Below are 24,842 nucleotides of genomic sequence, written 5' to 3' on the forward strand. Positions count from 1 at the left end.
TGACAGTGCTTTCTGGCTTGTCCCTGCAAGGTACTAGGGGCAAGAAAAGGTATGCAGTCAAGAAGATAGGGGGGAGGGTCTCATAAGCAGATGGGAGCTATTGCATATAAACCATAGGATGGTCTCTGGAGTGGAAGCAACATTAGAGACTTGGGCGAGGAAAGATCAAGAGGAAAAGCAGGGCAGAGCAATAGCTTAGGAGGAAGGCAGGTAGGGTGGTATCCCCCACAGAAGGTGGCGGATAAAAAAGAGAAAGAAAGGCGTGCGAAAGCAACCGCACGTGCAGGGCACGAGTTAAGGATTATGAAGAAGAGCTGTAAAAAGAATTGGGTTACTGAACTGGGAAGGAGGGACTTGGTTCTCTGGAGATCCCTTCTGCGTTCACACAGACCAGCCCAGCGCTAAGGGGGTGTGGTACTGAGCTCGCAGCGGTGCGGATGCCAGGTGACCGCGGTGGGGGCGCCGCCCAATCCCATCCAGTAGCGGGAGGCCAGGAAAGCCTAGGGACAGGCTGACAGTCGGGCAGGGAGGCTGGCAGGGCGGAGGCGGAGCGAAGGCGCCGATGGGCGGGACGGGGGAGGGCGTGGGGAGGACAAGGAGGCGCTGGCTACTGGCGGCGCTAGGACCCGCCAGCGTCCCGCCGGCTCCCGGGAGGTTGATAAAGCGGCGGCGGCGTTTGACGTCAGTGGGGAGTTAATTTTAAATCGGTACAAGATGGCGGAGGGGGACGAGGCAGCGCGGAGGCAGCAGCCGCACCAGGGGCTGCGACGCCGGCGGCGGACCAGCGACCCAAACACCGGGGTTAACCACGTCTCGTCCACGACCTTCCTAGGTACGCGCCGGCGGGGCGGAGGCCGCAGGGTCCCGGTGGGGAGAGGGCTCGGGCCGCTCGGACCCGCGGGCACCGGCCGCAGGCGGCGGGGTCGTCGTCCGCGGCTGGCTCAGCTCTCTTCCCGCCGTCGCGTCTGGCGGCCGCGGGGCCTAACCCCCGCCGCGCCCCGAGCTCCCGCGGCGCGCGGCCTGAAAGGGCGGCCCTCGGGCCGCGGCTCCCGCAGCTGTCGGGTGAACGGGCGGCGCGCGCGTCTGCGCCCGGGCGGCCCGGCCCCCTGCCCGCCCGCCGCGTGGCTGCCGCCGCGTCCGCCCCGACCTGAGGGGGCGGCCTTGAGCCGGGGCCGCAGACCGGGGGCGCGGGGAAGTCGGCGGCGCAGCGGCTGGGTGCCGGAGAGCCCCGGACGCGGCAGGGCGATCTGTCTGCCGGCGGGCACTCGCTGCCCTCTGTCTCAGAAAGGGAGGACGGAGTGGCTAGGGCTTTATGGGCTCCACGGAGGAGGAGGACGCGGAGCGCGTGGGGGGAGCAGACACCTCCCTGCCAGGTCGGAAAGCTCTCCAGACACCCTTCCAGGAGGGAACCGCAGTCCGCAGGCCAGGGCTGTGCCCCGGGGCTCGCGTTCCGGGGCTCCTCGGCCCCCGAACCCACTCCCGCCGGTTGCGCGTGGCTAGGATGCAAGTCCAGATTTAGTTGTTAAACTAGGCTGGTGAGCCGTTTACTAGTCACCCAGACGGTAGTGAGGCCCGATCAGACTGAAAGGTCTGTGGTGTGAAGTCACCTGATCCTTCGCTCCCCGGTTTTGCTGAATGTGAGCTCCTACTGTACGTGTACCAGGAGCGCCCCTGCCCCCTCCAAGACGCATTTGCTTTGGCAGCGGAGTGTTGTGTGTCCCTCTCCTAACACCCCTATTTTTAGGAGTTCAGCATTTGATCTTTTGCTGTGGTGTGAATCGAACGCATGAAATCCTGATTGAGAATTTTGATAGTACTTAAAGGCATGAAGTTTTTCAAATGCTTATAAACAGTAAAAGCTTACGGTTAGGGAAGTATGGCCGGGGCATAGAGAAGATTTTATAAACTACACTAAACGTGAACTTGTGTTCTTCAGATTCCTCTTTCCACAATCTGATAATGGTTTAGTGAGATGAGATGTAAAACATTTTGATAAGATGTTATCCGTGAAGACACTTCAAGAGAAAAGTTTATGTGAACTATGTATTTCATCATTCATAGTAACCCTTGGACATGGTGACCATATGTCAGAGGCGACGATAAACTTTAGAGTTTTGATACGGGATAAAGAACAGGAAATAAAGTTTATTTTATTATTGCCTGCCAAAGAAAGCACTTGACAGAACTGTTTACATAGAAAAACCAAAATACAACCAGAGAAGAGGGGTTTTGCTTTAGATCTCTTCTAGTTGGAATTCTCAAATAATTAGTTTTGGAATGCTGATGGATTGATTAATTTAGATCTTTTGGACCCTAGGGGTCTGTAGTGTGTGTGTGTGTGTGTGTGTGTGTGTGTGTGTGTGTGTGTGTGTGTGTAAGCTCTTGTGCTTTATATATATATTTTTTTAAGGTGACCGTTTTCGATGTTGTTTCAGAGTGTTTTATGTACTTGCCTTATTAGGAGAAGCAAAACTTTATGACTTAGTCATGGTGATGAACATTGTTTTTATTTTGTGGTACATTGGAAAGAGATGTGATTCTTAAGAGTTGATAAATAGGGCTCACTATTTATTAAATGTTCTGTCTGCTACTCAGAGGTGTTTGTGTGCTTTTTCCCCCCTACTCTGGAGGTAGCCCTTCACTTGGTAACGATACCTATCAAATGACTGCCTAAAACCTGCTAATTTGCTCTGAAGTCTCTCAATACTACATTAAAATCCAAATAAAACTTCTTAAGATTTGTGTTTAAAGTCCTTGCAGACAGGCTGTGAATGAGTAGGGACTCATCTATTTTTGACTTTGTAGAAGCAACTCTTTGTCTCCCTCTGCTTTCTGAATAAGTAAAGTTGAAGAACTGAGTTGGGGTGAGTCAGGTGCCACTCCAGTAGTTCAATCTTACGAAGGTGCTTTGTGTCTCTTAAGAGAAATGCTTACTCTCTTTAGGAATGTACGATCTTTATAAAGTACTTATGTACTCTTGTATTTTAATGGCTTTGTGGGGTGATAGGAATCTGTGGATGTGATTAAATCTCCTTAGTAAGGTGTTTCAGAATTCCTGGAAATTCTTTATTTGGTGAAGAAAGATCTGCCTTACAGTTAAGAGGTAATTATTATAGGGAAAATAAACTGTGAGTTAAAATGAGATTCTGGCCTTAAGTCAAGTGTGTCCATTTGGGATTCGATTTTAGTTTGCCACTATGTTTTAACTTTAGGATAAAATTTTTGAATATTCACAAGTGAAAGTAACTTTCTTGAAATTGTTAGACCTTTTCCAAAATTGTGCTTTTTCCACTTGTCTAGTATTAAACAGTTGTTAAAAGTACCTGGAAAACTGTCACCTCGTTCCATGCTGGAGTTCAAGACATATTGTGAGAGGGATGCCTGGGTGGCTCAGTGGGTTAAGCGTCCCACTTCAGTTCAGGTCATGATCTCACGGTTCGTGGGTTCGAGCACCGTGTTGGGCTCTGTGCTGACAGCTCAGAGCCTGGAGCGTGCTTCGGATTCTGTGTCTCCTCCTTCTCCCTCTGCCCCTCTCCCGCTCGCACTGTGTCTCTCAAAAATGAATAAACATTAAAGAAAAATTTTTTTTAAATTGCGATACTTTTTAGCAAGATGCATTAAAAAATTGTTTATGCTCGTTTCAAATACTTGTTTGACATGATTGTGAGCAAAGCCTTTTGGCAGGCTCTCAAAGTTAAGAGACAGAAATGTAAAGAATGGGAGTGGAAGTCAAACTTTTTTGTAACAGTGATTTATTGCTTTACAGAAGTTTTCTCTGGGGTGGCTACAGGGAAACCCCCTTTTTTCTTTAAAAAAATGTAATGGTATTCTGTGTAACCATTTTAGGGTTCTAAAATCCAGGTATGTTAACTTTCTTGGGCATTATTTAACTTAAGGAAGATAGATGTGAGTATTGAGTTGCTGAACTTGATCCCCCAATGAATTCATTACCCATGTTAAGTTTCTTCCTATCCTTTACTGTTCCCTATCACCTTTAGTACAGAAGAATGGTTGAGGGCTTTCTCTATAGCTTTAAAAGTGAGTAGTTGAAAAAACTCCACCAATCTGAAAATATGGTGGCAATAGGATAATCCTTGATATTTTATAAAGTGCTTTAAACATCTTGCTTTGATTTTTTTTTTTTTTCTTTCTTAAAATCTGCCTTTGAGAGATCCCATTGGAGGGAGTGATTTTGACTTGTCTACAGTCACAGAAACTACTCAGAGGCACTCTTACCCCTGTAGACTTGGAGGAGAGTATGGGTCTTTCTTCCTTGAAAATTATCACAGGCATAATTAGAAATGCCAGGGTAAAACTGTTGAATGATGTCTGAAATCATACTAATGATTTTTTTTTTTTAGTTTTATAGGCATTTAATAGCTTACCAATTGATACAATAGGATTTTTTTAATATGCACAAAACATGAATAAATTTTGTTTTACGCAGTCTGAGAGCAACAACTCTTACTGTAAAACACAAGAGCAATATTATATACATTCCTTTACTGATTTTTTTTTTAATTGTGTTAATATCTTCAGTTAACGTTTACAATCTGGGAACTGTTTTCTCCACTCACCACCACCTCTGCAACATTCATATGAAATCAGTGCTTGCTTTCATGTCAGTGTCAGATCAACTTCTAACTCGAAGATTTTGTGTTTGTTTCTGTCATCTTCATAGTGAGCCTTAGGGATGCCTGAAGGATAGGCAGGACAAAAAGCAGTTGTGACTTGTAAATCCAGCTTGCCCTTCCCCCACCCTACTGAAAACAAACAAACAAACAAACAAACAAAAAAACCCCAAAACCTTTTTCACCAATTTTGTACATGTCTTTTCTCTACCTGGAGATTCTTTTTTGCATCATCTAGATTAATTAACACATTGGACTTATATACAGCTGGACAGAAAGTAACCATTTTAAGTGCCTTTTCCTTCAACAATTTTAACTTCAGTTGCTTAAGGATTGGGACAGTTAGTGAGTAACGATAGAGCAAGTCACTAAGTGGAGTAGGAGATTTTAAAGTAGAAAGGGAAAAGGTAGAAAGAAGAATTCATAGAAAGAAGTAGAATTCACGAAGTAGAACAACTTTGCTTATTAAGTACATTGAGAAGTACAAAATATTCAGAAGTGCAAAGCCAAGATAACTATTTTACAAATGAGTTTTCAAGTCATTGGTAATCCTATCTCTCTGTTTAGGTGTACATATATTTGCTAAACTTAGGTAGATTTTTGTAAAATGTGTATTTAAGTAGCCACCCTCACTATCTACTGTGGGATAAATGGCTGTAGGTAGGCGGTTTTATGGGCAGATGATATCTATTAGAAGGAAGTGTTAAGTCATGAAAGACGTATTTATACATTCTCTATTTTCCCAAGGAGATAGTGTACATTTTGATTAATTTGGGGTTTAGTTTTCTGACCAGTACAGGTAGGATCTAGGGGATGCCTGGGTAATGTACTATCTTAATAGAAATTATTCATACAAATTATATTTCTGTGACTGGCATCAAAATAACCAGTAACTCTAGTAACTTGTTGGTGAACTATGTAACTTATGAAAGAGCTTATCAAGGATCTATAGTACATTTCATCTTTTTATTGCATAATACTCTGTGGGGGTAATGTTTCTTTAATTACAGAGAAGCAAGATAGTGCATTGGGAAAGAATGAGGAATCAAAAGCTGAGTGACATTACTTAAACTCTCTGAGCCTTGAAGCCCCGCACATATAGCAGTGATGATAATCCCATGATAGGGCTGTTGTGGGAACAAATGAGATGACAGGTACAAGTGTTCTGTAAATTGTAAAGCTGTCTGTGTTTAAGAGACAGTAATGTACATGTAAGAATGTGCCAATTCGACTATGCTGTTATATAGATGTGTATATTTGCAATCAGTCTCTTCTAATTTTTTTTCACTGCAGTGTGGACAAAGGTTTATTTTGAGCAAGGGTAGTGGGTACATTTTTAACTTTATCTGTAAAATGCTGATAATGTGTTCATGATTAGGGATATTGCAAGTATTAAATGTGATAAATGTGCTTAACCCACCGGCAAACATTCTGTTGATGGTAGTTATTACTATAATGTATAGTTATTTAAGATGAGACTCTGAACTAAAAGTTAAGTTTCACAATAGGTGACTTGAAAGACCTTTGTTAGTTTTTATAAGATAAAAATATACATGCATATTTCTCAGCCGTCTTCATTTTAATAAATTTGCACTTTAGAGAATCAGTTAATCATATGGCAAAACAGTCTTTGAAATTGTTAATTTTTTTTAAGATTATTCATTTTTTAGAGGTAGAGACAGTGTGAGCAGGGGAGAGGCAGAGAGAGAGGGAGACACAGAACTCAAAGCAGGCTCCAGGAGCTAAGTTGTCATCACAGAGCCTGATGCGGGACTCGAACTCACAAACTGTTGAGATCATGACCTGAGCTGAAGTCGGGGGCTCAACCGACAGAGCCAGCCAGGTGCCCCTGAAATTGTTTATTTCAATTATAGGATTCAGTATGAAGTAATTTCTTAGTTAAGGTCATGGCAGTTTCCAAGTGGAGTGAATTGACTTTTCAGACAGTAAATGTGTAGAATCTAATGGGTCTGTTATGCCCAAGAGTGCCTCAAGAATAATTGACTTGATTATACAAATTGTGAATCCCAATAAAAGCTTTTTTCCCCCTACATGTAATAATCATTTATAGTAGAGTCATGGATAGTGCTTAGGACATATTATTTTAACCAAAGACTTACTTTTGAATTCTATACACTTCTTACGATCATCAGAATGGATTTAGAATGGAGGCTTTAATTTAGAATGGAGGTTTTAATGCTAGCTCTATAATAACATTTTTTCCTTCCTGGGAGGTAATATCTGCCCTAGCAAACTTAAGCCAATTTACAGGTGTTTTGGGTTTTTTTTTTTTTTTTTTTGATTGTTAAATAGTCTGTGAAGGCACTTTAGAAACTTTAAAGCCTTCTATAAAGAAACTTTTTAAAGGGGGTGAAATTGGAATGCTAAATGAGCTACTCTTTCATATTTGAATGAATGGGTTCATGAGATATTAAAAGTTGGATTAAATTCACTTTTATCAGAATGGGAGGGAGTTGATTTTTTTGAAGTAAGTTGTAGAGAAACTTTGACACGAAATCACCCTTCTTCTGAGATTTTTTTTGAAGACCTTTGTTAATCACATCTTCAGAAATTGCTCTTTTCTTTTCATCAGCCCTTTAATTTTAAAAATAGATGTGTCAATATGAACTGTGGAAATTTTGTTTAGAGTTGAGAGACTTTTTATTGCAGGAGAATGGCTGTGGCCTTGGGTATTTATCAAATTCTGAAGTGTAGGCTAGAAGTTCTCAGAAAGGTTGAACAATGTTGTTGATGCCAAATGTCTTACAATTAGATATTAAGATAGAAATGTACTGCATTTAAATTACAGCTGAACTTGTGATTGGTCAGAGCTTTTAATCTAATACAAGTCGTGGATAATTTATACCTTGTAAAAGTTTTAATTTTTGTAAAATTTCAAAAGCAGTAAATCTTTATAGACTTTGGAAAATACAAATAAAATAAAAAAGAAGAAATAAAAATAATATCAACTAGTGGTAAGTGATATGGGAAACAAAGGCAAAAGAAAAAATTAAATTTCCTTGCTACTTATAGCCCATTGACAAGTCTTTGAGACAGGCATAGTGACCTTCCTCTAGGAACTCAGCTGCCTCAATGATGACACTTTGCTAAGGGCAAAAGGCAATATTAGCTTAACATTATCCCGATCTCTAGGGTCCTAGAGGATTCTGTAAGTCTACTTTAACATATAAAAACTCCTTAGGAAACTTCTTTTATCTCTACCCCCCAAATACATGTCAGCAATCATCCTCCAAGTATATGGCCCACTGATATACATCTCAAGGATCTGGTGACTAAGGTTTTATTAGACAGTAATAAATGAACTTTTCCTAACAGTAGCTAGCCCCCTTAAGGTCCTGGAAACCTTGTTTCCAAAATTCCTTAGAGACTTGCAGTGTCCCTAAACCCCCTCCCAACCTGAAGGTATGTAATCAGTCATCCATCACAACCCTAGTGCAGCTCTTTCTGCCCATGGAGCCGGTGCCATGCTTTAATAAAACCACCTTTTTGCACCGAAGAGGTCTTAAGATTCTTTGTTGGCCGTTGGCCCTGAACCCCAACATTTCTACATCAGTAAGTACTGCTAACATTTTAGTGTACATCTTTTAGTATATATCCTTTTTGAATGCATAATTTAATTTTTCCTAAATTGGGATCTTACTGTAATTTTGTAATTTGCTTTTTCTTTAAAAAAATATTTTTTTAATGTTTTATTTACTTTTGAGAGAGAGAGACAGAGGCAGAGTACGAGTGGGGGAGGGGCAGAGAGAGAGGGAGACACAGAATCTGAAGCAGGCTCCAGGTTCTGAGCGGTCAGCACAGAGCCTGAAGCAGGGCTCGAACCCATGAGCTGTGAGATCATGACCTGAGCCGAAGTCGGACGCTTAACCGACTGAGCCACCCAGGTGCCCCTGTAATTCACTTTTTCATTCCATATTGTATTTCCTTGTGTGATTAAATAATCTTTACAACATGATTTTTAAAGTGGCATTAAAAATGGGGATTTTTTTTGTGAACAATGCTGGCAAAACATCTTTGTAGATAAATTTTGACCTTTAGGATATGGTTTTAAAAGTAGGTGGGTCAAACTACCTATACGTTTTCAAGATTGAAGACACATCAGCAAATCATTTGGAAAGGTTGTTCCCATATATTCTGTGTTCATTTGGGTTAGGTTTGTACTTGTTTACAAATACTTCTGTTCACACGTGGATGTTGTTATTTAAAAATGAATGCCAACACATAGGTAAAAATGAGGACCTTACTGTTGCATTTGCATTTCTTTGATTACAGTTGATCTTGAAATTTTAATATGGTAACTGAGTATGAACTCAGAACTTTTTATTAATTGCATTTTTATAATCTTGGACCATCTCAGTGTTACTATTTTGTAAAAGTCCTGTTGTGTATAAGAAATTCTTTTTCATATTTGCTTTTTAATTTTGTGGGGGAGGGGGTTGGTGAATAGTGGTTTTTTTAAAAAAAAAAAGGTTAAAATGGCTCCATATGAGTGCTTTTCTTAAATAAATCGGCAACTTTTCAATTTACTGATGCTCATCTCTTCTGAATCTTTAGGTATGCTAGAGGGTTTTCTTTTCTTTCTCTCTCTTCCTCTCTCTCTTTTTTTTTTTTTTTTTTTTTTTAACTGTTTTGAATTCTTCCTGAGATACTGTTTGTTCCTGACTCATTAATGACAGAGTATGTGCATCTGCTTTGGTGCCCATAGTGTGATAGAAGTTCCTAGCTTAGGAGCTGCGTTCATATTGTCCCACCACCAAGCTTCAACTTCCTTAACTAAAAAAACCTACTTTGGAAGTTTTTAGATTAAAAGATAATGTCTTAAAAGCACTTGGCATGTATTGACCATACAAAGAAAGTTATCACCCCTTCAGGATGAAGAGAGCCTGAAAGGGCTGGGACTTGTTTTCTTTTGGGAGAAAAGAGGGGGAGTAGGGCAGGCTGATAGAAGACCATTTTTAGACAAAGAACTAGCTTTTTTTCCCTTGATGCTATCAGTTGACATATTGAACACCTACCTTTTGAAAGGGCTTTTCAGTTGTGTGTAATGAGTACCGGTGTGGAAAAGTGTAGAACAGATCCCTGTTCCAAGCTTTCATGTAGTTGGGAGATCAGATAGACCTTATGCATATTTGTGAGTAAAGTTTATCATTAAGTTTATAATTTCAGAAGTAGGAACCCCTGTGTGTGAGGGTGGGCTTTGTCAGGCCTTGAGGAATGAGTGGGTCCTAGGAGGCCGAGTGTAGGATATCCTACTTGTTTGAAGATAGCCAGTATTTGGTAAGTTTTTTTTTTTTTTTACAAAATAGTTTAAGCACTTGTCTATTTCTAAGAATTTTTCTAAAAGGGATGTTTAAAAAGTATTTAAAAGCAATTAGATAGTGGTGGCTGAAAGATCAAATGGTGTCCGAGCATGTGTAATAAAAAAAGAATATGGGGCACCTGGGTGGCTCCGTTGGCTAAGTGTCTGGCTTTGGCTCAGGTCATGATCTCACAGTTCATGAGTTCAAGCCCTGCACTGGGCTCTGTGCTGAGAGCTCAGAGCCTGGAGCCTGCTTCAGATTCTGTGTCTCCCTCTCTCTCTGCCCCTCCCCTGCTTGCACTCTGTCTCTCTCAAAAATAAATAAACATTAAAAAAGAGAGAATGTGGGCTGTTTTTATAGCCAAGTTGAGCAAAGAATTAACTAACTGTATAGTTCCTGGAAAAACTGTCTGAATAGCCCCAAATGTGACTTCTTAAAAACTATGGAGATATGTTTCCCTTACCCCTGTTTTTAAAAATTATTTATTTTTGTTTATTTTTTGAGAGTGCACAAGAGAACATGAACTGGGGAGAGGCAGAGAGAGCGAGAGAGAGAGAGAGAGAGAGAGAGAGGGAGAGAGAGAATCCCAAGCAGGCTCTGTGTTGACAGCAGAGATCCCAACGTGGGACTCGATCTCCTGAACTGTGAGATTCTGGTCCAAAATCAAGAGTCAGATGCTTAACCCACTGAGCCACCCAGGTGCCCCACCCTGCTATCCCTGTTTTTGAGCCATGTGTATTTATCTACCACAAGAAACTCTGACATGTACTCTAAAAGTTGCCAAACTAGAGAAAGGATGAAAGGAGAATATATTGAGAACCTCTGACTTTCTTATTCCTTTTGTTTTTTCAAATTAGCCACATTTATCTACTTAGAAGGATGTTTGTCTGTTTTGGCACTATTCCTTTCTTTTTACAGCTGTTCTCGTAGTAGGAATTTTGCCTGTATTGAGCCGAGTTTGGGATTTGAGTGTATACTTTTGTTTTTGTTTTTTGTTTGTTTTTTGGTTTTTTTTTTTTTAACTGCTCCTATAATGAGCCATGTGAGGTAGAGAGTTGTGACAAAATGGAATGTAGCATCTTATTTCCAGAGTCTTGGCAGATACCTATTTGAGATTTGTCATAAAAACCTTATTCTAAATTTAAGCTTGGGTCCCTGTGTATGTATTTTAATGACTCCTTTGCTAACTGGTTATCCCAAATTTCAGTCGCTTTTCTATGGATTTAATATCTTTTAACTTACTACTGAGTTAATTTTGGGACCAGATTAAACTGTTTGCCTGAGTTAAGGAAACCTACTCTGGTCTTGATGGATTCCTGATCCCTGTTAGAAAACCTTAGAGTAACTGTTTCAAAATTACTTTTGGAAATGGAAATTTAGTGCACCATAGTTTTTTAAAGACTTATAAGAAAAGAATATGTTCCTTATAAAAATATGGAATAATTTAGTGTTATCAGTTGCCTAGTTCAGAGAAGGATGTTGAAGAACTGGCTGGCTCTTGCATTCATTGCTTTCTATTTTTACTGTCACCTTCTGACTTCGGGCTTCTCACCTTGTACTCTGGCTCTTCTAGTTGCTTAATATCTGATTTCCCTGTTTTTTTTAGGTTCTCATTATACTTCTTACTCACTCATCACTTTTGGTTTATCTCTGCAACACAGCTTTGATCCTATCACTCCTCTCCTTCCAAATTTTCCATGGCTCTCAGGATAATGCCCAGTATTCTTACCCTAAACTTTTAAGGTTAGCCTTAATCTGCTTTTCAGGGCTCAGAGAGATGCAACCTTCTCCAGGATGTCTTCATTGATACACTAGTTTAAATAATCGAACATGGCTCTTTCTTTATACTGTTCTTTGCACTTATTTTGTCAGAGCCTTGAGAGTGAGGACCATTATCAGCAAATTGTATTTCTCAAGTATCGAGTATAATGCCTTGCTCTCTAATTACTACTAGCTTGAAGTGGGTAGGGTGGGGGACCTTTCTCACTTATTCATGACACACTGTGTACCATAAGAAACCATGAATTACACATTTATTTACATGTAACTGTATATGCATGTCTTACTGAAAATTGGAAAATAGTTTTATTGCATCTCATTTAAAAAAATTAAAAAAAAAATTTTTTTTTTTTAATGTTTATTTATTTTTGAGACAGAGCATGAACGGGGGAGGGTCAGAGAGAGGGAGACACAGAATCTGAAACAGGCTCCAGGCTCTGAGCTGTCAGCACAGAGCCCGACGCGGGGCTTGAACTCACGGACCACAAGATCATGACCCGAGCCGAAGTCGGCCGCCCAACCTACTGAGCCACCCAGGCACCCCTAAAAAAATTTTTTTTAAAGTTTATTTATTTTGAGAGAGAGAGAGAGGAGAGTGCTGAAGGGGCAGAGACAGAGGGAAAGAGGGAGAGAGAATCACAAGCAGGCTCTGCACCATCAGTGTGGAACCCGATGCAGTGCTTGAACTCATGAACCAGGAGATCATGACCTGGGTCAAAATGGAGTCGGATGCTTAACCAACTCAGCCACCCAGGTCACCCTGCATCTCATCTTTTAAAAATCTGCAATTTAAAACTTGCCCTTCTAGAAAGCTTTTGAAGAAAAAAAATTGTTTCCCAAATGTTGGGGGATGGTATAAATGATTTGCTGACTGTATAAATGATTAAATTTTGACAAGGAAACTTTTGGGAAAAGGGAAAAATAGCTATATGCCAAGATTTGTTAATAAAGATGAGAAGTAAACCCTTCTTCCGTTTTTCTTTTTTTAAACAAACTACATTTTTGGTAACTTTTTTTTCAGCTTTCTAGAAATCTTGAGCACGTAAGTATTCAGCTCTGTGTTTATTCAACAAACATGCTCATTTGGCATAGTTGCAAGATGATGAATTTGACGAAGACCTGAGTGTGTATCCAGATTTGATTACTTAGGAAATACGTGTCCTTGCAAATTGCTTAATGTGAGCCTCAGTGTCCTCCTTTATACAAACAAGGAAACTCCTAGCTTACCCAACAAAGTGATTTTGAGGATTAAAGAGATATTATGTACTTATGAATCCAGAGTAGACACTCTTAAGTATTTTCCTCTGTTCTCCAGTAAAAGGTACACCTAAAATACTTAATTTGTACATTAAATTATTTCATAGAGTGGGGAAGTTATTAATAATGTTTTTACTTCTTTTCTCAGATATCTACTTCTTTCAGTTCTTTGCTCTAATAAATGTTTCCTCATTAGGGAAGCATTGCCTGGCCACTCTTGTACGAAGTAGCAACCCCTGTTTCCATTTCCCTTAACTTGCTTTATTTTTCTTGGTAGTACTTGACACCAGCTGATGTCATGTATTTGTTTTCTATTTCTTCATCTTTAGGATGTAATAAACTAAGGGCAGGATTTTTTTTTTTTTAATTTTGTTCACTAGTGAATCTTACAATTCTTAGAACCATATTGTAGGTGTTCAGTGAATATTTGTTGAAGGAGTAAAGACTTAATGCACTCCCACTTCTAATCCTTTAACCCCCTGCATTAGAATTACCTTGGTGGTTGTTAGTGGGGGTGCTAGTAACAAATGTAGATTTCTGGACCCTGCTCCTGATCAGCTTAATCAACTCTGGAGGTGAGATCCAAGAGTGTATTCCAAGGAAGCCACCCAGGTGGTTCTTAAGCTTCAGTGTACATGGGACTCATTGTTTTATGGTGTAGCCTTGGCTAATTAAATATTGGCAGTATAACTCAGACCCAGCTATAATTAAATTATGGACGGACTGACTGTACTGTAGCAGTGTTTTCCCCTGTTGATCTGTCAAGGGAGACTTGTTTTTCTGTAGTTTTGATTATTTTGGTTACTCTTATTATTTTTGTCCAGAACTCCAGTTTAATCTGGAACTTTAAGGATCTAGAAATTTCTTTCAAATATTAGATATATATAAGTCCACCTCTCCCAAACAAAATCAAACCCTTTAAGCCCACACATAATCTGTACTTGTAATTTTTTACTCATGAGAACAGATGAACTGATATCAAGGATTTGTTTTAAGTGATAAACATTATTTAAAAATATGGGCTGTTTTTCAGTGTCCTTTCTGTGACTATACATCACTGGAAACAATGATTTTTATAAACATTATCCTGTAACATTGAAAGGCAGTTTGGTATAGAGGAAACAGCATGGGCTTAATTAAAGACCTAAATAGAAGTCTCAGTGCATATTACTTTTTACCTGTAGAATCTTGAATTTCTTTTTAAAAAACTTCTTTGTCCAGGGGCCACCTCGGTGGCTCAGTTGTCCAACTCTTGATCTCAGCTCAGGTCTTGATCTCAGGGTCGTGAGTTCATTTGACATTTTGGGTTTGAAGTTTATCTGTGTATACACACTTACATCATATTCGTTAATTTCAGTTTTTTCTATTTCATCAATTATTTATCTATGAATATTTAGATTGCTTCAAAAACATTTTTTTTTTTTTTTGCAATTTCAAACAGTACTTCAGTGAACGAGAAACCTTGTTTTTCTCTTCCTGTGCACATGTGTAAGTATTCCTCTAGCATATAAATAACTTCCCAGCGTGGAGCCTACTCAAAAAAAAAAAAAAAAAAAAAAAAAAAAAAAAAAAAAAAAAGCCCCCAAGCCCCAACTTCTTTGTCCACATTTCATCTCTCTGAAATGGGGATAATTGCTAAGTCACAGGGTTGTTGAGAGGATTCCTGTCACAGTTCCTGGCCTAAAGTCATAGAGTCATTCGATAAGTATAAGTTCCTTTTTCTGTGGAAGTAAATTCTGAAGTAACTCAAAATACTTCATTGAAAACAGTTATAACCTATTTCAAACTTATAAAAATGATAGACGGGTGCCTGGGTGGCTCAGTTGGTTGTGTGTCCAACTCTTGATTTCTGCTTAGGTCATGATCCCAGCATCATGGGATCTGTGCTAAGCCTGGAGCCTGCTTGAGATTCTCCCTCTGCCCCTTTCCCCCACTTGCTGTCTTTCTCTCTTTCAAATAAATAAAGTTTTTAAAAATTATAGAAAAAATATTAAAGATGTCCAAGTGCTCATTGCATAGATCTAATGCATTGTATATGCCCTAATTGTTTTGAATCGTTTTTAAAAATGTTTTTAAATTTATTTTTGAGAGAGACAGAGCGTGAGCGGGGGAGAGGCAGAGAAAGAGGGAGACACAGAATCTAGAGCAGGCTCCAGGCTCTGAGCTGTCGGCACAGAGCCTGATGCGGGGCTTGAACCCACGAGCTGTGAGGTCATGACCTGAGCGGAAGTCAGACACCTAACTGACCCACCCAGGTGCCCCCATTTTTAGTTTTATTTATTTTTATTTAAACAAAAATCTTTTTTAAGTTTATTTATTTTGAGAGAGAGAAAGAGCATGAATGGAGTAGGGGCAGAAAGAGAATTACCAAGCAGGCTCCGTGCTGTCAGAACAGAGCTCTATGTGGGGCCCTGAGATCATGACCTGAGCTGAGATCTAGAGTTTGATGCTTGGGGCACCTGGGTGGCTTGGTCTGTTAAGCAGCCTTCCTTCGTTTCTTCCTTCCCTCCACAGACACACACTTATCTTGAAGTCGGTATACATGTTTCCTGTTTTTTTAATAGTCCTATAACATATATGTATTTTTAAAATAAACAATATACAATACTGTGCTGTATTTAAAAATTTTTAGTAAGTGGCTTAAAGTATGTACTTGTGGTTTGATTTGTTTTTTTATTTGACATTGGTTTTGAAGTTTATCCATGTATACACACTTAAATCTTATTAACTTCAGTTTTCTATTTCATGGTTTATTTATCTATGAATATTTAGATTGTTTCAGAATTTTTTTTTTGCAATTTCAAACAGTACTTCAGTGAACAATAAACCTTGTTTTTCTCTTCCTGTGCATATGTGTAAGAATTCCTCTAGCATATAAATAACTTCGGTAAACATTTTTTTCAGTATTTCGTACTCTAATTCTTTAACAACTGAGACCACAGAACAAAAGTGTATATCGCCCCCCCCCCCAAAAAAAAGTACATAAGAACAGATGTGAGACCGTTGGGGGTGTCTTGGGTGAGATTTTCCACAAGACTTAATTTTGGAAGAAAATTGAGAAAAACCTTAGGACTTTAGGTTGCAGAACCTAAACAGAATTTTTCTGAATTTCTACGTTGTTGCTTAGAGTCCCCTGAGCCATTATTTATTCTAGCATGTCTTAACTAGCTAACAAGATTGACTTAATAAACTGCAGCCTCATTTAAAATATCTAATTTAAATTAACTTCAGTTGAAAAGTGTTTTTCTGATCTCAAAATACACTTATATTTAAGTGCTTAATATTTGGTTATAAGCTTTGGGAAAAAAACCTCACATTTATATGTTTGTAGTCTGTTTTACATTTTTCTTAATCTAGATGAGTTCATAAAAACATTTTTATGCCTCAGTATTCTTTAAATGGGAACAACAAAAATTCTGTGACATCAGTACTGGTTACTGTGGAAACAGTAGTTTTCAAGTGAAAAATAATATGTGAATCTTCTAAGAAAACAACTTTTGTTTCTCTCCTGATTTGACAGTAATTAAGGAAGGAGATGAATTACATTAGATACACTTTAAAAGCATTTTTAGCAAAATGATTAGCAAAACAGGCAGAGCTGGTGTGGGAAAGTATCTGATACCTGAAATTGTTAATAGATCTTCTGGAATCTTTGAAGTTTTTATTTTTGCAATTTGCATTCTGGTTCCCATTTTACATGACAGAAGTTTAATAACTTTGTGAGTTCTTAATAACGCTATTTTACAGGAGCAAATAGTTAAAACGTTTTCTTGTAGGACCTGACTGGTTAATAGCTGCTTCTCTTTTTCAAAAAAACTATATTAGGGGCGCCTGGGTGGCTCAGTTGGCTAAGTGTCTGACTTCGGCTCAGGTCATGATCTTCCGGTTTGTGGGTTCAAACCCCGCATTGGGCTCTGTGCTGACAGCTCAGAGCGTGGAGCCTGTTCCGGATTCTGTCTCCCTTTCTATCTGCCCCTTCCCTGCTCACGCTCCGTCTCTGTATCTCTCAAAAATAAATAAACATTAAAAAAAAAAAACTATATTAATGAAGTCCAAGTTTGTGTCAGTAATCTTATTCTGGGCTGCCTCTGTCTGGGGGAGAGGGAGGGAAGCCCAGCACTGTTTTAAAAAGCTCACCCAAGCTTTAAGAGACTCTTAAAAACTGAGAACAAACTGAGGGCTGATGGGGGGTGGAAGGGAGGGGGGGTGGGTGATGGGTATTGAGGAGGGCACCTTTTGGGATGAGCACTGGGTGTTGTATGGAAACCAATTTGACAATAAATTTCTAAAAAATAAAATAAATAAATAAATAGCTCACCCAGGTGACTGATGATGGCTCCAGACCAGTAATTTTCAACCCCAGCTATATATCATGTCAGCATATTAAAACATTTTCTGCACTTGCATTTTTAAAGTAGGGATATCTACGTTCACTGCCTTATTTCCCTGTTTCTTGAACCCTCAGTGGCTAGGCTGGAGGTTAGTTACATCAGAATAATAGCAGTCTCCCAGGAAGAATACAGGATTATAGTTTGGCTTGAAAATTTATCTCCTTCTGTGAAAACTTTAACATAGGTAGAAACTACAAAATAAAATTAGTTTACATATTAACACCTGTAAAATACGGTGATCCTTGGTATTTCATTTAGGTTCTGAGACCAGCAGTATTGGTATCACTTTGGAGTTAGAAATATGCGGTTTCAGGCTCCACTCCAGATTTACTGAATCAGAATTTGCATTTTAACAAGATCCTGAAGTGATTCATATGCATGTTAAAGTTTGAGAAGCCCTGCTGGAGAGGAAAAACACTAATAAGACCTGGCCCAGTTCTCCCTGCAAACAGAAGTCTAGTCCTGTGTTTTCCTTACCTGTAAAATGAGTGAATTTGGCTGCCTAATCTCTAAAACCCCTGTGAGTGATATATTAGATGAAATGTTAGGTAGTGAGGCTAATTTTTAGCCATAGGTACTAGAACTTGAATGTCCTCATGTATCTTCTAGACATGTATTCTAGAAAGCATATGTATAATCTGTTGATGCTTAAAATACTTGTAGGATTAAAAAAAAAAAAAAGCCCTTCCTTCCTCCCCAGTATGAACAGCTGTCTTGAGTTCTTTAAGAAAATAACTATTAGTAATTTCCTAATACCTTTTTGTTTTCTTTTTTTTTATTTTGAATTTTATTTTATTTTTCTTTCAATATATGAAGTTTATTGTCAAATTGGTTTCCATACAACACCCAGTGCTCATCCCAAAAGGTGCCCTCCTCAATACCCATATACCTTTTTGTTTTCTAACCAAAATATTTTGGCATGATGAGGTAGTGGATTCACAGGAATTCATTTATAGAGGAGTATGTTTTTCACCATTGGAGACAATCAAAATTATATTTTCCAGCTCCCAAATTCAGGTCAAGAGAAAAAATTTTAAATTGAATTTGAGCAATGTCAGAATTATTGGACAGCTCTAATTTTTTTTTATTTTTTATTAAATTTTTTTTTTTTAACATTTATTTATTTTTGAGAGAGAGGGAGAGACAGAGAACCAATGGGGCAGGGGCAGAGAGAGAGGGAGACACAGAATCCGAAGTAGTCTCCAGGCTCTGAGCTGTTGGCACAGAGCCTGACCTGGGGCTCGAACTCACAAACCATGAGATCATGACCTGAGTGGAAGTCGGCTGCTTAACCGACTGAGCCACCCAGGCACCCCTGGACAGCTCTAATTTTTCATCACATTGGAGTATAACCTTCATGGGCAATATTCCTTGATGGGGACAATACTAATTAGAGTAGTTTTGTTCTGGAAAATGATTAATAAGTTGGTTGTATTGCTTTATCCTCTCATTTAATAAATGAAAGTGCTAAGGGGAATAGGCTGCATGTGATTTTTTTTCAAAATCTGCCCTACTGAAATTATTTACATAAAATTCACTGAGTTTTGAGTACCTTTTGAGGAGTTTCGATGAATGCATAGTTTTGTAACCACCATCACTGCCACCACAATCATGATACAGAACATTTCCATCATCTGAAAATGTTCCCTTGTACCCCATTATAGTTGTCTTAACTTGGGATGCTGTAACAAATTAGCATAGACTGGGCAGCTTAAGCAGACATTTATTTTTCAGTTATGAAGGCTGGGAAGCCCAAGATCAAGGTGCCAGCAAATTTGGTTTCAGTCCTCTTTTCTGGTTTGCAGATGGCTGTCTTGTGTGTCCTCACAGGTGGAGAAAGAGGTTCTCTCTCTCAAGTCTCTTACTAATCCCATACATGAGGGCTCTACCCCCGGGATCTTATTACCCCCCCCCCCCCAACAGGCCCCACGTCCAAATACCATCACATTGGGGATTAGGGCTTCAACATATGAATCTGGGGGACCCACATTCAGTTTGTAGCAGTAGTCAGTTTCTCTTCCCCTACCGTCAGCTCTTGGTAGTTAGTGATCTGCTTTCTGTTACTGTAGTTTTACTTTTTCTAGAATTTCATGTATGTAGACTCAGTATGGCATTTTGTGTGTGGCTCCCTTTACTTAGTATATAGCTTTTTAGATTTATAAGTGTTATTGTGTATTTCAGTAATTCATTTCTTTTCCTTTTTTTCTTTTCTTTCTTTTTTTTTTTTAAACATTTATTCACCTTTGAGAGACAGAGACAGAGCGTGAGCAGGGGAGGGACAGAGAGAGAGGGAGATACAGAATCAGAAGCAGGCTCCAGGCTCTGAGCTGTCAGGACAGCACCCAACACGGGGCTCGAACCCATGAACCGCAAGACCATGACCTGAGTCAAAGTCAGACACTTTACTGAGCCACCCAGGCGCCCCCATTTCTTTTCCTTTCTAAGTAATAGTCCATTGTATGGATTTAACACAATTTATGCATTCTCTGGTAAATGGATATTTGGGTTGTTTCCAGTTTATGGTCATTATGAATAAAGCTACTATGAACATTCATTTTCAGGGTTTTTTGTCATAATGTTTTAATTTCTCTTTTAAGTACCTAGGGGTGTGATTGATGGTTGTATGGTAAATATGTTTAACTGGGGCTCCTGGCTGGCTCAGTCAGTGGAACACGCGACTCTTGATCTTGAGGTCGTGAGTACAAGCCCCACATTGGGCATAGAGATTTTTTTGGGGAAAAAATGTTTAACTTTCTGTACGGTATTACCAAAAAGTTTTTCAAAGTGGTTGTATCGTTTTGTACTCTTTTTTTTTTTTTTTTTCTAAACCTTTATTCATTTTTGAGAGACAGAGCGCAAGCAGGGGTGGAGCAGAGAGAGAAGAAGACACAGAATCCGAAGCAGGCTCCAGGCACTGAGCTATCAGCACAGAGCCTGATGCGGGGCTCAAACCCACAAACCGTGAGATCATGCCCTGAGCCTAAATCAAAAGTTGGACGCTTAACTGAGCCACCCAGACGCCCCTAGCATCTTTATTTTCTTACAACAAATTCCTACAAATAGGTTTGCCGTGGTATGAACTCTTTAAGGCTTTAAAAAATACGTGCTAGAATAAACTTCTGAATACTTAGATACTGTTTTCACGTGGCTATACGGTGTAAATGTTGAGGGCAGGTGCCAGACACCAAAACATTGCTTTTGTCAAACTGCTAATTTTTGTAAATAGACTGAGTAGACTGAATCCAGGCTACTTTCCATAAGAATGTGTTTCAAGTTTTTAGTTGGAATGTGAATAACTTATACTTTCATTGCTTTTGAATAACTATACTTTCATTGCTTTTGAGAAGTGAATTACTCCTTACTTGGTTCTCTCTCTACAAATTTAATTTTGGGCTGAAATAATCTAACGTTAGTAACATTTTATTGTAATGCAGATTTCTAGCATCTTTATATTGCCTTAGTGTGTAATTATGCCTGAAGTTTGCAGACGGATCTAGGTCAGTTCTGAAGTGTAAATTTTGCTGTTGGAATGTATACTGACTGTATGAATTTGGCAGATTTAAGATCAGTGTGTTTAAAGAGCAATCAGAAAGACAAATGTCTTTTTTTTTTTTATATAGACTTCTTTTTTTAGAGCAATTCATAGCAAAATTGAGTGGAAAATACAGAGTGCACATGTACCCCCTGTCCCCACACACCAACAGCTGCCCTGCTCCACACCAGAGTGGCACCTTTGTTACAACTGATGAATCTTCACTGACACATCATTATTCCCCAAAGTCCACGGTTTTCATTAGGCTTCATTTATGGGGTTGTATATTCTGTGGGTTTTGACAAATGTATGATGCCTTGCGTCTGTCTCTGTAGCATCAGGGAGAACAGTTTAACTGCTGTCAAAGTCCTTGTGCTCCACCTGGTCGTGTCTCCTCCCCCCCAACCCCTACCAACCACTGATCTTTTTTTCACTTAGACAAGTGTCTTTTTGTAGGCCTTGTGGCAAATAGGTTAAGTATACTTAGTGTTAAGTATGGGGAAATAGCTGAGGAACAGTTGATCTGCTGTAGGTATCTTTCAGCTTTGACCTTGAAAGATGCATTAGGCGGTAGAGTGGGGGAGAACTGACTTGAAACAGTGAATCAGGAAAATTTATTGGATGGTCAAAGTCTACTTCAGTCATTTTTTGGCATTGAAAAAGAAATAAAATCACTATTCTCTGCCTAGCATTTAACTTCAATTTAAAATCTTAGAGCAATGCTAAATTTAAAAAGATTTCCAGTTGTAGGTAATCACTGAATGTTAATGTTTACAGGTAGTCTGATGAAATGTACAATTCTTATATTTAGTTGCTTATATCAGTGTTTGATGAATGAAGTACTGTGTCTGTAGTTAGTACAAAAATGGTAGAGAAATCATGGTGGGGGAGTAAACTTAGTGAACCGTCTCATTGTGCTCCATCATGCTTTTGAAACATGTTTGCTGCACTTCGCTTTAGAAGTCTGTAGCCTAGAAATGGTGACAAAAACGTAGACACCTGCTGCCTGTATATCTGAGGTACCTATCTTTATCCACGCTAATAAAAGAAAATTGGCTACATGGTAACTGTAGTCAACCAATCTAGGTGAAATTTCAAGTTAATAACTTGTTAAAAACAAGTGGTTTGTTTTTCTTTATTTTTTAATGTTTATTTTGACAGAGAAGCAGAACGCAATGAGTGGGGAAGGGTCAGAGAGAGGAGAGGGAGAGAGGGAGGGAGGGAGAGGGAGAGACAGACAGACAGAGAATGAGAATCTCAAGCAGGCTCTGTGTTGTCAGTGCAGACCCCAATGTGGGCCTTGATCTCATGAATCATGAGATGACCTGAGCTGAAATCAAGAGTTGGACGCTTAACCAAGTGAGCCACCCAAGGGCCCTTGTTTGTTTCATTTTTAAGAAACTAATGCTTTCTTTACAGTAAGAACAAGACTGTTTGTTGGTTTTAACAAAATCAGCAATCTCCAAATTTGGTCATTGTGATATTTTAGCACTTACTCATTTTGGGTTCTTTTTAATTAGTGTATTGGTAGAACTTCATACTTCTAACTGTAATTTTGTGATAAATATACTACTCTTGAGTTGCTGGAAATATTTTCCCAAACTAGTTATGTGATTGTCAGATTTGCTTGTAAAATACCTAGGGGCAGGTAGGTATAAAACTCCTGAGTAAAATGTGTAAATTTCTTTCATTCAAGAAATATTTATTAAGCACCTGCTAGGTGCCAAGCACTATTCGGGGTGCTGGGAGATAGAGTGGCCAACAGGATGATTGAGATTCTTATTTTTGTGGTATATACTTTCTGTGGAGGGAGTGATATAAGGCACAAATGTAAACAAATGAAAAAGGGTTATTTTAGATATTGAAAAGGACTATGGAAAAAAAAACCCCACAAAACCTGTTTTGTTAAAGTGATGTGGAAGGGTCTGTAGACTGAATGGTCAAGGAAGGCCACACTTACGAGAACATTTGAGCTGAGACCTAGATGATGGAAGATAAAGCCACATGAGTTTCTAGGGACAGAACATTCCAGACAGGGGAGAACACAGGACAAAGATTCTAAGGTGGGAAACAGGTTTGACCTGTTCAAGGAACAGAAAGAGGTCCCGATTGCAAGGGCCAGATCACATAGGACTGTGGAGGTCATGGTCAGGACCTTCAGAGTTTTGTTTTTTTCTGTATATTTTCTGGTTACAGTGGGAAGCTAATTGAGGGTTTTAAACAGAGGATTGGCAGTCTAGAGGGGGAGACCTATAATAAATAAGCATTTACATAAATATTCAAATGATGGGTAGATTCAGATTAGGGGAGTATAGGAGGACTAAACTTGATTAGGAACCTTAGGAAAGATATTCCTGAGGAAATGACGTTTAGGAAATGACGTTTAAACGGAGGCTTAAGGAATAAGCATGAGTTGATTAGGGCAACAACGTGGAAAAGAATATTCCAGACAAAGGAATATCCTCAGTGAAATATGAGTCTAGAAAGAGCTTTAGTAGCATAAGAATCTGAAAAAAGGCTAGCTTGTCTATTTGTAGTTTACACAGGCAAGAGTAGCACCAAATGTATTTGGGGCAGGAGAGATTTGGCAGTGAGTACAGGATTTTATAAGGTATGTGTAGGATTTTAGTTGTTAATGCTCTGTAACAGTGATTTTAAGGAGAGTAATTTAATAACAGTCACATTTATCTATATTATTTTGTCACTACTCTGTGGAATTTAGATTGGTTTAAATTTTTTTTTTTAACATTTTATTTATTTTTGAGACAGGGAGAGACAGAGCATGAACAGGGGAGAGTCAGAGAGAGGGAGACACAGAATCTGAAACAGGCTCCAGGCTCTGAGCTGTCAGCACAGAGCCCGACTCGGGGCTCGAACTCACCGACCGCGAGATCATGACCTGAGCCGAAGTCGGCCGCTTAACCGACTGAGCCACCCAGGTGCCCCTAGATTGGTTTAAAAGAGGGAGCAAAAAGGGAGACCAGTTAGGTACCATTCTGTATTTGTATACCACTGAAACTGGAAGTGATAATACTGTCTTTAATTAAATATTGATTGCTTTTACTTCCAATGATTCTCCTTTGAAATTGCTTGCTCTTTTATATTGTCACCGTTTGTAGCACATTTTGAAATAGTGTTGCTGCTTTTGCTATGTTCAGTTAAAGGTGCCTTGTGATGGAAGAAAAGGCTCTCATAGTTTTTGCAAATCAAACAAGCTAGATATTTCTTTCTAGGGGAAAAAAGGAGCCATGAATGTAGATGTATAATCTTTAAGAATAGTGGTTAGTTGGATAAGGTATTCTTGCCGTGTTGGCTACTAATATGCCACTCCTCAGTGGACTGGCTGTCTCCTGGGAGAGAAGGGATTGTCATTGCACTGAACACAGTAGATACTGTATGTCTCCTTAGATTGCAAAGGGTCATTTAGTACACAGACTCAAGGGGAGAGTCTCTTAAAAATGTTGGGGTGGGGGAGGATAAGGTCCCTACCAGTGATTTGGCTACATGGGATCAAGCAATTGATAGGAAAGAAAGCCTGACAAGGGATAGAAGTCTCTGAAATCAGCTATTAGGTGTTTTTGTTTGTTTTGTTTTATTAAAAGGACAGAAACCTAAACTTTAGAAACTCGTCTCTGCTGTTGCATATCTTTTTTTAAGTGTTTATTTATTTTGAGAGAGAGAGAGAGAGAACAGATGACCATGTGTGTGCTCAGAAGAGAGAGAGAGAGAGAGAGAGAGAGAGAGAACGAGAGAGAACAGACGACCATGTGTGTGCTCAGAACAGGTTTAGGGGCAGGGAAGGAGGGAGGGAGAGAATCCCAGGCAGGCTCTGTGTTGTCAGTGTGACACAGGCATTTCCTGCTGTTGTGTGTTTTATCGTTATTTCTTCATTACTATTCAGTAAAGTTCTGCAAAGATTACCTTGTTTTGG

General features: G+C 39.3%; 1 protein-coding gene across 4 annotated transcripts in view; it reads left to right on the forward strand.

The window, feature by feature from the left end:
• Positions 1-522: 522 nt before the first annotated feature.
• Positions 523-24,842, forward strand: part of ATL2 (atlastin GTPase 2) — a 56,867-nt gene continuing 32,547 nt past the window's right edge. Inside the window, exon 1 of one of the 4 annotated variants that reach the window (XM_042982139.1) lies at positions 523-832. In XM_042982139.1, the coding sequence (XP_042838073.1) occupies positions 715-832 (118 nt within the window). In that variant the 5' untranslated portion in view covers positions 523-714. Of the gene's footprint in view, positions 833-1,186; positions 1,374-24,842 lie in introns of those variants that run through there. The other 3 variants (XM_042982136.1, XM_042982138.1, XM_042982137.1) reach the window with 3 other exon arrangements.

This window comes from Panthera tigris, chromosome A3 (genome assembly GCF_018350195.1).
Source record: "Panthera tigris isolate Pti1 chromosome A3, P.tigris_Pti1_mat1.1, whole genome shotgun sequence".
In the NCBI taxonomy this organism is placed as follows: Eukaryota; Metazoa; Chordata; class Mammalia; order Carnivora; family Felidae; genus Panthera; species Panthera tigris.